The sequence below is a fragment of the Camelus dromedarius genome, chromosome 1, assembly GCF_036321535.1.
Source record: "Camelus dromedarius isolate mCamDro1 chromosome 1, mCamDro1.pat, whole genome shotgun sequence".
Taxonomy (NCBI): domain Eukaryota; kingdom Metazoa; phylum Chordata; class Mammalia; order Artiodactyla; family Camelidae; genus Camelus; species Camelus dromedarius.
In genome coordinates, this window is record NC_087436.1 from 46077258 (window position 1) to 46089671 (window position 12414).

At 40.6% G+C, this 12414-nt stretch overlaps 1 protein-coding gene across 6 annotated transcripts in view; it reads right to left on the reverse strand.

Moving 5' to 3' along the window:
* SEC24B (SEC24 homolog B, COPII coat complex component) overlaps positions 1-9101 on the reverse strand; it is a 71911-nt gene extending 62810 nt beyond the window's left edge. For 3 of the 6 annotated variants that reach the window (XM_031467824.2, XM_031467813.2, XM_031467806.2), the window contains exon 1: positions 8750-9101. In XM_031467824.2, coding sequence (XP_031323684.2) covers positions 8750-8876 — 127 coding nt within the window. In that variant the 5' untranslated portion in view covers positions 8877-9101. The remainder of the gene's footprint in view (positions 1-8749) is intronic. The other 3 variants (XM_064483664.1, XM_031467838.2, XM_031467832.2) reach the window with 1 other exon arrangement.
* Positions 9102-12414: the final 3313 nt, after the last annotated feature.

A 12414-nucleotide genomic window follows, 5' to 3' on the forward strand; every position in this document is an offset into this window, starting at 1 on the left:
TAAGACAAGAAAATATTTTAAAATATTGTCTTACTGTGACCAAAAGGCATGCATTTTCTTTTCTTCAACTTTAAAACATATTAGATAACTCTTAATTTTCTCTTAAGGTCTACTAATATTAAAGTTTTATTTCTTCTGCATTTATTAAAAACTGAGCTTGGCAAATATTACAAACAAATAATTTATAACACCTGTACTTTTAAAAAACAAAACATGCTCTGTAAATTTGGGGGAATTTCATTAGTGTTAGGCATTTTCATTTGCTAATATTTCCTATAACTGCCTCAGCAACTTTGGCAGTTTTAAAACATGGCCCCCAAATTCTTTGATCCTCTGCTGGTTAAAGGGTTGGGGAGGCTCTATCTACTCCCCTTGAATTTTAGCAAGCTTAGAACAGCTTCTACTAGGAAAGAATGGCAGAGGCAAAGCTGTGTGACTTCCCAGGTTTGGTTACAGACCATTGCAAAAATGTGATTTGAAAATATTTTCTTCTCATCTGTGACTGTGGGATTAAAGGACAAGCCACAGACTAGAAGAAAATATTTGCAAATCACACGCCCAATAAAGGACTTGTTTCTAGAGTATATTAAGAACTCTTAAAACTCAACAGCAAGAAAACAGACAACCCAATCAACGTTAATTTCCTAGTTTTGATAAAGCTACCATAGTTTTATAAGACGTTAAAACATGAAAGGAAGACATAAAACTTTAGAGGAAGCTAAGTGAAGGGTACTGCATTTTCTGTACTTTGTATCCCTTCTGCAAATCTAAAATTATTGCAAAATAAGAAGTTTTTAAAACATCATTGAAATAAGTACTGGAAATGACCTACTAAATTGATTGTGTGACAAAATTTTTTAGACAAATGACTACACCAAACATAGCTACCAGAGTGATTTTCCTAAAAAGCAAATCTGATTGTTACTTCCTTGTTTAAATCTTTCTAACATCAAGGAAAAGCTTGTTTAAAGCTTGTTGCCGTCAGGGAAAAATTCAAATTCTTTAACATGGTCTGTCAGACAGTGGAAGATGGAGTAATCCCTCCCTCACCCCGTATGTCCATGTTCTAATCCCTGAAACCTGTTAATATGTTAGGTTACATGGCAAAGGGGAGTTAAGGTCATGGACAGTACTAAAATTGTTAAGCAGCTGACCTTAGAAGAGGGAGCATTTCCTTGGTTATCCAGGTAAGCTCAATGTAATCATGAGTCCTTAGAATTGGAAGGGGGAGGCAGAAGAGAGTGAGAGGGAGATGTGACCCAGAAGACTCCTCTGAAATACAATGTTGCTGTCTTTCAAGATGGAAAGAGTGGGCCATGAGCCAAGAGAGGTGGGCAGCCTCTAAGCCTTTAGAAGCTAGAGTAAATAATCATCAAACATTTCTGTATCAAGCATTTACCTCATCACAATTACCAACAAGGACTATGTGATATTTAAACAGAAAGAATATAAAACTTCAATAGCTTCCACTATGAAATTTATACCCTACTGCCAGAATATACAAGTCTGAAGTTTTTTTCACCTTGTCATTCCACTCTTTTTACTCTAGTAGTTCAAGTATAAAAACAGCATTCGAAACAAAAGGAATGTAAAAATCTACTGTATTTCATTATATCTAAAGGGTTTTGAAGCTGCCACTTTTTTTTTCTATCTTACCAGATGTATTAGTTTCCTACTGCAAGTGTAACAAATTATCACAAACTTAGTGGCTTAAATTTACACAAATTTATTCTTTTTCAGTTCTGGAAATCAGAAGTCCAAAATTAGTTTCACTGGGCTAATGTCAAAATGTCATGGGCAAAGCTGGTTCCTTCAGAGGCTCTCAGGATAGAATCCATCTCCTTGCCTTTTTCAGCTGCGAGTGGTCACCTGCATTCCTTGGCTAACAGCCCCCTCCTTCACCTTCAAAGCACATCATCTAACCTTTGCTCCTACAGTCACATTACTTTCTCTGCAGGCTGACTCCTCCAGTTGCTAATGAGGAAGGTTGTAATTGTATCAGGCCGACCCAGATCCAGGATAATCTCTCCAGCTCTTAATCACAGCTGCAAAGGTTTCAGAGATTACGACGGGTGACATATTTGGGAGAGGGGACATTATTCAGTCTACCACATCAGGTGTCAATGCCAGATTTTCACACAACAATATTATGACTTCCTCTTCAGTAAAACCAATTTTAAAATTCCACCAATTCTAAGATGCATCCCAATTTCAGAGGTAAAAATGTGAAAAAAAAAAAGTGTCTTAGAATCAACAAGGAATTTAATCATTGCATCCACCAAATAGCGAACAGTGTCTCATGAAAAAGCATCAACAAATGAATCACTGAAAAACAGAAAAATTCAGGTTTTATACAATGTCTGAAAGAGCTGTACATTTTTAACTTCAAGTAAGGTATGTCTGTATAAAAGAGGGAAATAGATTTATTCTGACACTCAATGTCACAATCTGATCTGAGAAGTAAACAAAAGATTTTTTAAAAAATAGTCTATAGACCTTTTCAGTGCAGCCTGACTGATATTAGCATATACAAGATAGATACAGCCTCTGAATTTCTATAAGCATCTACATCCTCCTTGGCCAGAGTAAATTATCACAACATGTACCCAAAGAATACATCTGCCTCAGTGACACAATCTCCTTCCAGAGATTAGATCCCACCAAAGGAAAATTGATTCTATTCCTGCTTTAAGCAAACCTGACATAAAAATCAAAACTTACAAAGCAAGTAGTTACATCTAGTCACTGTACAAATTTGCAGACACACATTACTATATATAAAATAGATAAACAAAAGGTAATACTGTACAGCACAGGGAACTATATTCAAGATCTTATAGTAACCTATAATGAAAGAATATGAAAACGAATATATGTATGTATATGTATGAATGAAACATTATGCTGTACACCAGAAACTGACACAACATTGTAAACTGACTATACTACAAATTAAAAAAAGTTTTCATTATCTTCAAAAGAACATCAAGGTCAGCAAAGTACAAGCTCCTCTATCCTAGGGAGATACAATTCATACTAATATAGAAACAGAATCAGATCTAAGAATGTAATTCATTCATTACTGAACTACCAAAAAGTAGGTCAATACTCAGGCAGTATGCACTTTTTAACAATCATTCTTATTAAAACATTAAAATACTCCTGAACCAGTTAGTAAACAGTCACAGCCCTGACCCTGCTTCCCTGTGACACCCCACCATGCTGGCCCCTTGCCCCAGACCTGTTCATGATCCAGCAACTAAAGGACTAATGCCTGGCACATTACAGTCTGACAAAATCTTGCTCTAATGTCAAGGTTGGTATCCATTCAGTGGTCAGTACACATAGTACTGATTACCAAATATTCTGAATATACAACCCCTACCAATAAAGCATCAATAGCATTGCTAAAATACATGTTTTAGTGAGCATAAAATGTACACACACACCCCTAAAAAAATCTGCAACTAGAAACCCGAGTGAATTAAAAAATGGGGAGTTCCAATCATCTGGATAGCCTGGATTATTCTTCCTAATGGAGGGCTAATAGCTACAAAGGTAATTGTTCAGTCACTGTTGGCAGACACAGCCTGTGCAACCATTTAGATGAAATCTCACTGCATTAAGCACAGATTATTCCGGCCACTACATCAGTCATTCTCTCTGGATGCCACGATAATGTGTGCTAAGAGTGAAAGAACAAAAGGAAAACCAGTGTTGGTTGAAAACCTACTACATGCCATGTACTCTGCCTTTCTATATATAACCTTATATAATTTTCCCAACAACCCTGTAAAGTATCAGTATGGTCATTTCACAAACAAACAGGGACATGAAAGTCACTAATTCATACAGGGTCACATAGCTGGGAAGTAGTGAAGAAGTCAGGCATCGCAGGTTCCAAAGCCCATTTCACAATACCTGTTTCTCAGAAATACTAGGAAAAACAAGCGAGTTAGGACTTGGCCACTGGCTAGGCAAGGCGTTTTACTACTCCCTCTCGCCTCCTTACTTCATCCTCCTTTCTCTCAGTTCCTCTTACAGGCAACTTTTGGCACACGATTTTAGAAAACATAAAACCCCTCTTCCCACAAACCAGCTAGCAGAGGTAGTGGCCTATCAGAAGAAACCTTCCAAGGCAGATTCGTGGGAGGGAGGGCTGGACAGTGTAAGAAAATAATAAAAAGACTAAAATAGGGATTGAGCCTTAAATACAAGAAAGGAGTAGGCAGATCTGGCCATACACAGATCCTTTCTGTGGCCAGTCTTCAAAAGCAACAACAAACATGAAGCCAAGTTCACTTACTCCGTTGAATGCCTACTGCACACTGCCACTCACGTGGTCTGTCCAACAGAAGAACGGACATCCTGCTGTTCTGAGGGAAACGAGATGAAGGGGACTCTCATTTGCTAAGCATCTCATTTTGCTAAACACCAGGTACTTTAAAACAGCACCTCATTTAATGTAATCCCCTCAACAACTCTATGAGGAAGGTATTATTATCCCCTGAAGCTCAGAGATGTTAAGCAATTTTCTCCACAAAACCCTGGGCTGTAACAGAGCCTGCAACCTTTTCACTAGCTCACACCTTCTGACAATTCTGAGTATGCTTAGCCTACTGGAAACAATAGTGGCTTCCCCAGGGCTGAATATAATGATCTGCTCTAACACGCAGTGCTGACTTCAAAGATGCTCTCATTTCTAGGAAAGTCCATTGAAGATTGGCTCAAAATCTGTTCTATTTCAACGTCGTTAGCACCTAATATTTCAGGGCTTACAGATTAATCAGAAAGATGGAAGTTAGCTGAAATACTAAGATCAGTGGCAATGAATGTGGTTTACAAAAATTATTACAGAAAAAATCTCAGAAAACTCAGAGGGAGGGAGGTGGGTAGAGGTGAAAAGACGCAAGTAACTGAAGCAATACATAGGGCAACAAAAAATAAAAATTGAGTCCAGATAAAAGATACTTGTTTATATAAGGAGGGAATGTTTAAAAAAAAATCTTGAGATATCTACTAATCAGCTTAGAAGGATATTATGTATGCAGAAAGTTATATTATACCATGGCAGTATCTTCATGAGAGGACCTGATGCTTCTGGTTAGCTATAAAGGAAGACTAGAAACTTGAGACACAGACACTGCTCCGATCAAAACTTACTGCAGACACTCTAGGGAGATTTATATCATTTTAAATTTTGCATGTGCTCTCAAAGTTGAAGGGTTTCCTGTAACCCACCAGATAGTATCGCTGAGTGAATGGTGTGTTTATTTGTAGCTTCCATAATGAATTCTAATAATTCCTATTACTATCTTGTCTTTCCTACATTGACAATTAAAAGGATAAAACTGTTGGTAGCATCATTCTTGGAAAAGGCATATGGAAGGAAGAAAACATATTTCCATTTGAAAATGAGCACCATTTACTTCCTAAAAGTAGAATTAAAAAGCAATCTGTAATTGGTAAATCTGGGTCTCCCTACCAAACAAACTTTTAAAAGACCCTTTTCAATTTTATCAATTGGGAGAAATTATGGGGTTATGCCATCATTATCAGGATATCATTTCACTCAGTCTTTCTTTGTTTGAGGACTTAGCTTTAGAAGGACTCTCAAAAGGCAGAATAAAAGTCGGAAAATATACAACAAATACTTCATGTAGAAATACAAATAATTCTGAACCGCCTATATGTTGCTCAGTGAATAACTGAAGTGTAGAAATATAACTCCAAGGAAGGACGTTTAAGAGATATATTTCACAGACTCAAAGAGTAAAACTGTATCTTCAAATAAATGGGGGAAAGCCTGTTAACATTTAAACATAGAAAACAAGGGAAAATGATAATGAAGTCTCGGTTTCTGCCTCCCTACCCTTTCCAATGTCAAAGTTTCTAATAAGAGACTTGCTGGGGTCTGTTAATTGAAAGAGACCTGGACTTGAAACTAGGAAGACTGAATCAGACTTCATTTAACAAGTGTTTAATGAGGCTACAACTTGTTCCAGGCCCTGAACATACAGCAATGAACAGGAGACAGGCTGCTACCCGCAAGGAGCTTATACAGGCATTGGTGAAAAACACCCACCTACACCTTTCTGGATCTTAAGTTTATCTATTAAATTACAGAAGTGAAGTAGGTGCTTTACAGACTGCATTCTGAACAGAAGCGCCTGGACCTCCACTTCTCTTTTAAACACAAATGCTCTGCTTTTTTTTCTGCTTGGTATGTCAGGGCTCTGTACAGTTTCCTGTGGGAAAACAAATCTGTTTTTTAAAATGTCTGATAACCACTGAAGTAAGTGACCTCTGGATACCATTCCAGTTTTACAATTCTGTCTTCTCTGATGTTTCATACTCATACTTCTGATCTGTTTCTTTTTTTACCATGTCTGGAATTCCACGGAGATGTATTAAAAAGCAAACTAATTCACGGAGGGCTAAAGAATCAATCACAAACCCAAATGACCGCTTAATCATTATCTATGGATGACAAACACTAGGAGTAAAAATCACTTTTCTCTAAGATTAAAACAAAAACAGATTTGACCTTGTTATTTATCTACTTAAACTACTTACTCCCACAAAAACAAACAAAAATTAACCCTAAGCCTTTATCTTAATTTCCAAATTCCTTAGCACTTAAGGTCTTTCTGCAATCTGGCCCTTTTTAAGTATTCTCTTCAGTTTCTATGCCTAGGATTTTCCCTCCCACCCAGCACTCTTTTTGCCTCTTAGTTTCTAAATTTTTAGACTTTTGTCATGGCCTCGAGACAGCCCTGCCCTCCTCCTACCCGTCAAATCCCTCAAGGTCAAAACCAACTTCAATGCCATCAAAATACAGGTCAATTTAGGAGAAAGGCAGGGATTCTGTCTTATCTACTAGGCTAATCTTAAGTCCTCAACTGGCAAGCATGCACAAATGCTGAAAAAAACTAATTATGTCAAAGAAAAGTGGTGATTATAAATAGTAGAAATCAAGCATCATCTATATTTGGCTTCTAAGTATATTAACTAATTTGTTTTTACAGATTTAATATCCTGATATCCTGGCATTCCCTGAGCATTCACAAAATTTCTAAGGCTTAGGAAAGTATTTGCCACTTTGAAAACTGTTCACTAAGACACTAATACATATCCAGAAAATCAAGACAAGATACAATCCTTGGATCACTGTTAAACATGGGTTTATTCTAAAAGATTTGGGATCTCTTCCTAAATTATCATGTTGTAGTCCCTCCACATACAAAGCTCTTCCAAAGCAAAACAAAATCAAGAATGTATACTAACATTATGAGAACAAAAACTGTTCACAAATAATATCATCATGCATGTTCAGGACAGAAGTACAAAACCTGTTACACTGTTCACATTCCAAATGTTCACATTCACAATGTTTGAATGTTCACATTCAAAACCCATACAGTAAACAAGGACTTCTGGAAATAAAGCACTTGATACTGACAAGCATGGCTGATCCAAAGGATATTAAGGTTAAGCCACCAATTTTGACTCGCAAAAAAAATTCAACTTCTGGTTCTCAGGATAAACGATAAACTGCATGTTTGAAAAGCAGCAGTTATAAAAAGTAGATGTTGGCTGAACTGATTTATCAAGTCCAGTAAATTTTCATTAACAATCTGGATAAAAAAAAAAACAATCTGGATAAAACAGGTCTGTTCAACAATCATTGCAAGAGTATCAGCTGACTTTGTTCTCTTACCAACACAGGACAGGCATTTTCTTCTAAAGTATTCAATTACTTTTGAGAGTTCTCATCTGAAACATTATCGTCTACAGACGTCCCCTCTCCCCTGGCCCTACGCACGAACATTCCAAATCTCAAGATTAGGGAACGGGTATCCTAGAGCCGATCGTTTTTCAGCTGAAACCCTGCACACCGAAAGCGTACGACCTTAGGACGAAAGCGGCTTTCACGTTGCATTGGCTGCTGCCTGTATGAGGCCTTGCCTCAAATAGGGCCAACTCTGGCACGTTTCTGTGTTTCTGAAAGTGAAGCTGGGGGTGTTGGTGGGAGGATGAAACCACCCAGATCTAAAAGTATTTGTTTAAACCCGCTTGACACCTGCTCCCTTTCGAACACGACAAGCAAACTCCAAACGCTGGAGCAGCAGCCGCAGCGGCAATGACAGATCTTGAGGCCAAACTGGGTCACGGTTACAGTTACACTTATGTTGCATATTTACACCCTTTTGTCTACAAACTTGAGCGCTAACTTAAGTTCCCTTCCAGGCAGCGTGCTCGCTGGGCCTCAGAAATCAGAGCAATCTTTCCCGAGACGGGAAGGGTACGATCCACCCAGCTCCATGGCTACACCAGCCTTCCCCGGACCACGCACTCTGCGGCCTCGGCTTTCTGCCGGGTGTCTCGGCTGAGGGGTCGCTCTTCGGAGCAAGTCGCCCGCGCCCAGGCTGGATAACAGGGATTTCACGTGGTATGTGGGCTCCCCCTTTTCTACGGCCCCTACTCGCTCCGGCGGCTTCGGGCCCGGGGTCACGCTACCTACACAGCCCTGCTCCCTATTCCCCAGGTCGGCCCCCGCGCCGGGGCGCCCCCCGCCCCAGCACCGCCCCTCCGCCCGGCCCCCGCCACGTGCCCCTCCGCCCCAACCCCGGCAGCCCCCACTCCCACCGCCCTGCCTCCCGCCCCGCCCGATCCGGCCGCGCAGGCTGCCCCGCCGACACTAGGCCCCGCGCTCGGCCCCGCGCTCCGCCCCGGCCGTCCGCCTCACCGTTCTGCTGGTGCGGCCCGGGGCCCGGGCCTGCGGGCGCGGCGGCTCCCGAGGCGGCGGCTCCGCCAAGCTTGGGCGGGATCCGGGCGCTGGCGGCCGGATGAGGAGACCCGGCAGGGGCCGACATGACGGCGCTGCTGGAGGAGGCGGCGGCGGCGGCGGCGGCTCCGGCTCCGCTTCTGGGAGGTGGGCGGAGGGAAGGGAAGGCGGGGCCGGAGAGGCGAGAGGAAGAGGAAGGAACGCGCCTGGCGTCACCGATGGAGTCACCCAGGACGCGGTTGGGGTGCCCGCGCTCCACCCCGGAGCCCAGCTCGGCCGCTGCGGGCGCCGGGACTCCGGCTCCCTCCGCCCGGCCCGCCTCTGCCGCTCGCCCCGAGCCCCGAGCCGCGGGACTCCCCCCCCGCGTCTTTCCCCGCACGCGCGGCTTCGCGCGCCGCAACGCCCCCTGCAGGCGGAGCCCGGCGCGCCTTTGCCGGAGGCGGGGCCCGGGGCGGCGGCCTCCCTGCCAGCCCTGCGAACTCCGGCCCGGGGCGGAGCTGCTGTCGCCTTGCGGCGAGAGGGATGGATCTGGATAGAGGGGCGCTGGGCCCGCTCCCACGCGGGGCGGAGGCAGCTGTGCCCGGCAGGCCGGGGCCGGCAGTGCTGGGAGGCGGATTCGAGAGCTGCTGGGTGACTTCCGGAGCCCCGGGCAACGCCAGGCCGGACTATGACCCCACCCACCCTTCCTCCGAAGAGGAACCCTGCGTTTGGCTTTGTTTTTTTTAATCCTGAGATTTTTTTTTTTCCCCTTAATATTAAATTCCAAAGGAAAAAGGCATTTAAGCTCCCTGTCTCCTGTCCCCTGTCCGTAGAGAATTATAATCCTGGCAAAGAAAGAGGAAACATTTCTCAGAGATAAACACAGAATCTCAGTAAGAATTGAGAACTTCTCCCACTGTCTAAATCTAGGGGAGGAGAAGGGGGAAATGAAGTAAGGGAAACTGAAAGACAAACTATCTTCCTCATGATTTTTGTCAAGGGTTGGCTCTTCCTGTTGGTGTTCAGAAGAGAAGCTGTAGCATCGAAATTGAGAATTCAGCTTGCTTTGTCTTTGAATCTCTGGCCTGTCCCAGCATGCTAACAGGCAAGCAAGCCCTGGACTACATTTCTCAAGTCGTTGTCACCTTGGAATCCTGAGTATGTCACAGTCATTCTGTATTAGAAATGAAATTGTTCAAAAACATCGAATTCCGAGTGGGATCTAGCAAGACGGCATTTCTGGTGTGCTAAATCTAATTACTGAATGATTATGCCAAGCATAAAGTGTGTTGTAGTCCTAGAGTAATGCAAAGCTTCCCGTTAGCTGTTGCCATGAATGAATCATACGTGATAATTTTAATGCACCAGATGAATTACAAATAGGATTTCAGTGGTGGGATTTGTACTTTCCTTTTAGAGTTTGTCTTTATTCTTATTTCCATAATTCTGATTAATTTGTCCTTTCCATTTTGTACACTAATAAATGACTCAAACAATACTTTTACATTATAATATCCAGAAGCTAAAATATACTACTTCCTGCATGTGAAAGATACAGTAAGCCCAATTATTAGGCTGTAAAAGCCAACAACTTTGTTAAACGTAAATTTTCAGAATCTTTAGAGAAAATTACACTAAACACATATTATAAGACAATCTTGTCCTGAAAAGCAATATACCATTAAAAAAAACTACTTGAATTTTTAATATTTTATGTAGATAATTTTGAAGAAATACAAAATAAGAGAAAGTAGTATAATGGACCATCATATACTCAACAACCAATGTCAACATTTGTCAGTTCAGGGCTAATCTTGCTTCATCTATACCAGCACCAACCTCCACCACCCTCCTGAGATTATTTTGAAAGAAATCTCAGGCATCATTTTATCTGTAAGTATTCAACATGTTTCTCTAAATGTATAACATAAACACAATGCCATTATTATATCTAAAATCATTTAAAAAATAATTCCTTAGTATCATCAAATATACAGTCTACAATTGTCTTTTGAAATAGTTTGTACTTCTGAGTTTTAGGACTTTCAACAATACATACTCCATCTACACAAAATGGGCAAGCGCTTTTCCACAGTGTTTCCAACTTTTCCACAAAAACATAAGTTCCTGCATGAGCAAAAGGTCACACTCTGCTTCATCAAGAAGATTACACAACCAAGGCAATAGTAATAAAAGCAAAAATAAACAAATGAGACCTAATTAAACTTATAAGCTTTCACACAGCAAAGGACATCATAAATAAAAAGAAAAACCCTACAGAATGGGAGAAAGTATTTGCAAATGATTCGATGGACAAGGGCTTAATTTCCAGAATATACAGACAGTTCATATAACTCAGTAACAAAAAAAAAAAAAAAAAAAAAAACAATCAAAAAATGGGCAGAAGACCGAAACAGACATTTCTCTAAAGAAGACATACACATGGCCAATAGGCACATGAAAAGATGCTCAATATCACTAGTTATTAGAGAAATGCAAATCAGAGCTACCATGAGATATCACCTCACACCAGTCAGAATGGCCATCATTAAAAAGGATGATGCTGGAGAGGGTGTGGAGAAAAAGGAACTCTCCTACAGTGTTGGTAGGAATGCAGTTTGAGTCAGCCATTATGAAAAACAGTATAGAGATTCCTTTAAAAAACTAAAATTAGACTTACCATATGATCCAGCAATCCCACTCCTGAGCATTTATCCAGAGAAAATTCTAACGCGAAAAGATACATGCACCCCAATGGTCATAGCAGCACTATTTACAATAGCCAAGATATGGAAGCAACTTCAATGCCCATCAACAGATGATTGGATAAAGAAGATGTGGTATATACACACAATGAAATACTGCTCATCCATAAAAAAGAATGAAATAATGCCATTTGCAGCAACTTGGATGGATCTAGAGATTATCATCTAAGTGAAGTAAGTCAGGAAAAGAAAGACAAATACCATATCACTTATATGTGGAATCTAAAAAAATGACACAAATGAACTTATTTACACAACAGTGATAGACTCACAGACGTAGAAAACAAACTACAGTTACCAAAGGGGAAGGGGGAGGGAAAATTAGGAGTTTGGGATTAGCAGATACAAACTAATATATATAAAATAGATAAACAACAAGGTCCCACTGTATAGCACAGGGAACTATATTTGATATCTTATAATAGCCTATTATTAAAAAGAAATACCAAAAAGAATATATATATAACTGAATCTGTATACCAGAAACTAACACAACATTGTAAATCAACAATACTTCAATAAAAAAAATTGCCAAGATATGGAAGCAGCCTGTGTCCATCAACAGATAAATAGATAAAGAAGATGTGGTTTATATAGACAATGTAATATTAAGTGGTATACACACACACACACACAATTAAATACTACTCAACCATAAAAAAGAATAAAATTTTGCCATTTGCAGCAACATGAATGAACTTGGAGGGCATTATGCTAAGTGAAATGTCAGACAGAGTAAGACAAATACTGTATATCACTTATATGTGGAATCTAAAAAATACAACAAGCTAGTGAATATAACAAAACAGAAGAAGACTCACAGGTATAGAGAACAAACTAGTGGTTACTAGTGCGGAAAGTGAAGGGGGAGGGGCAGTGTGG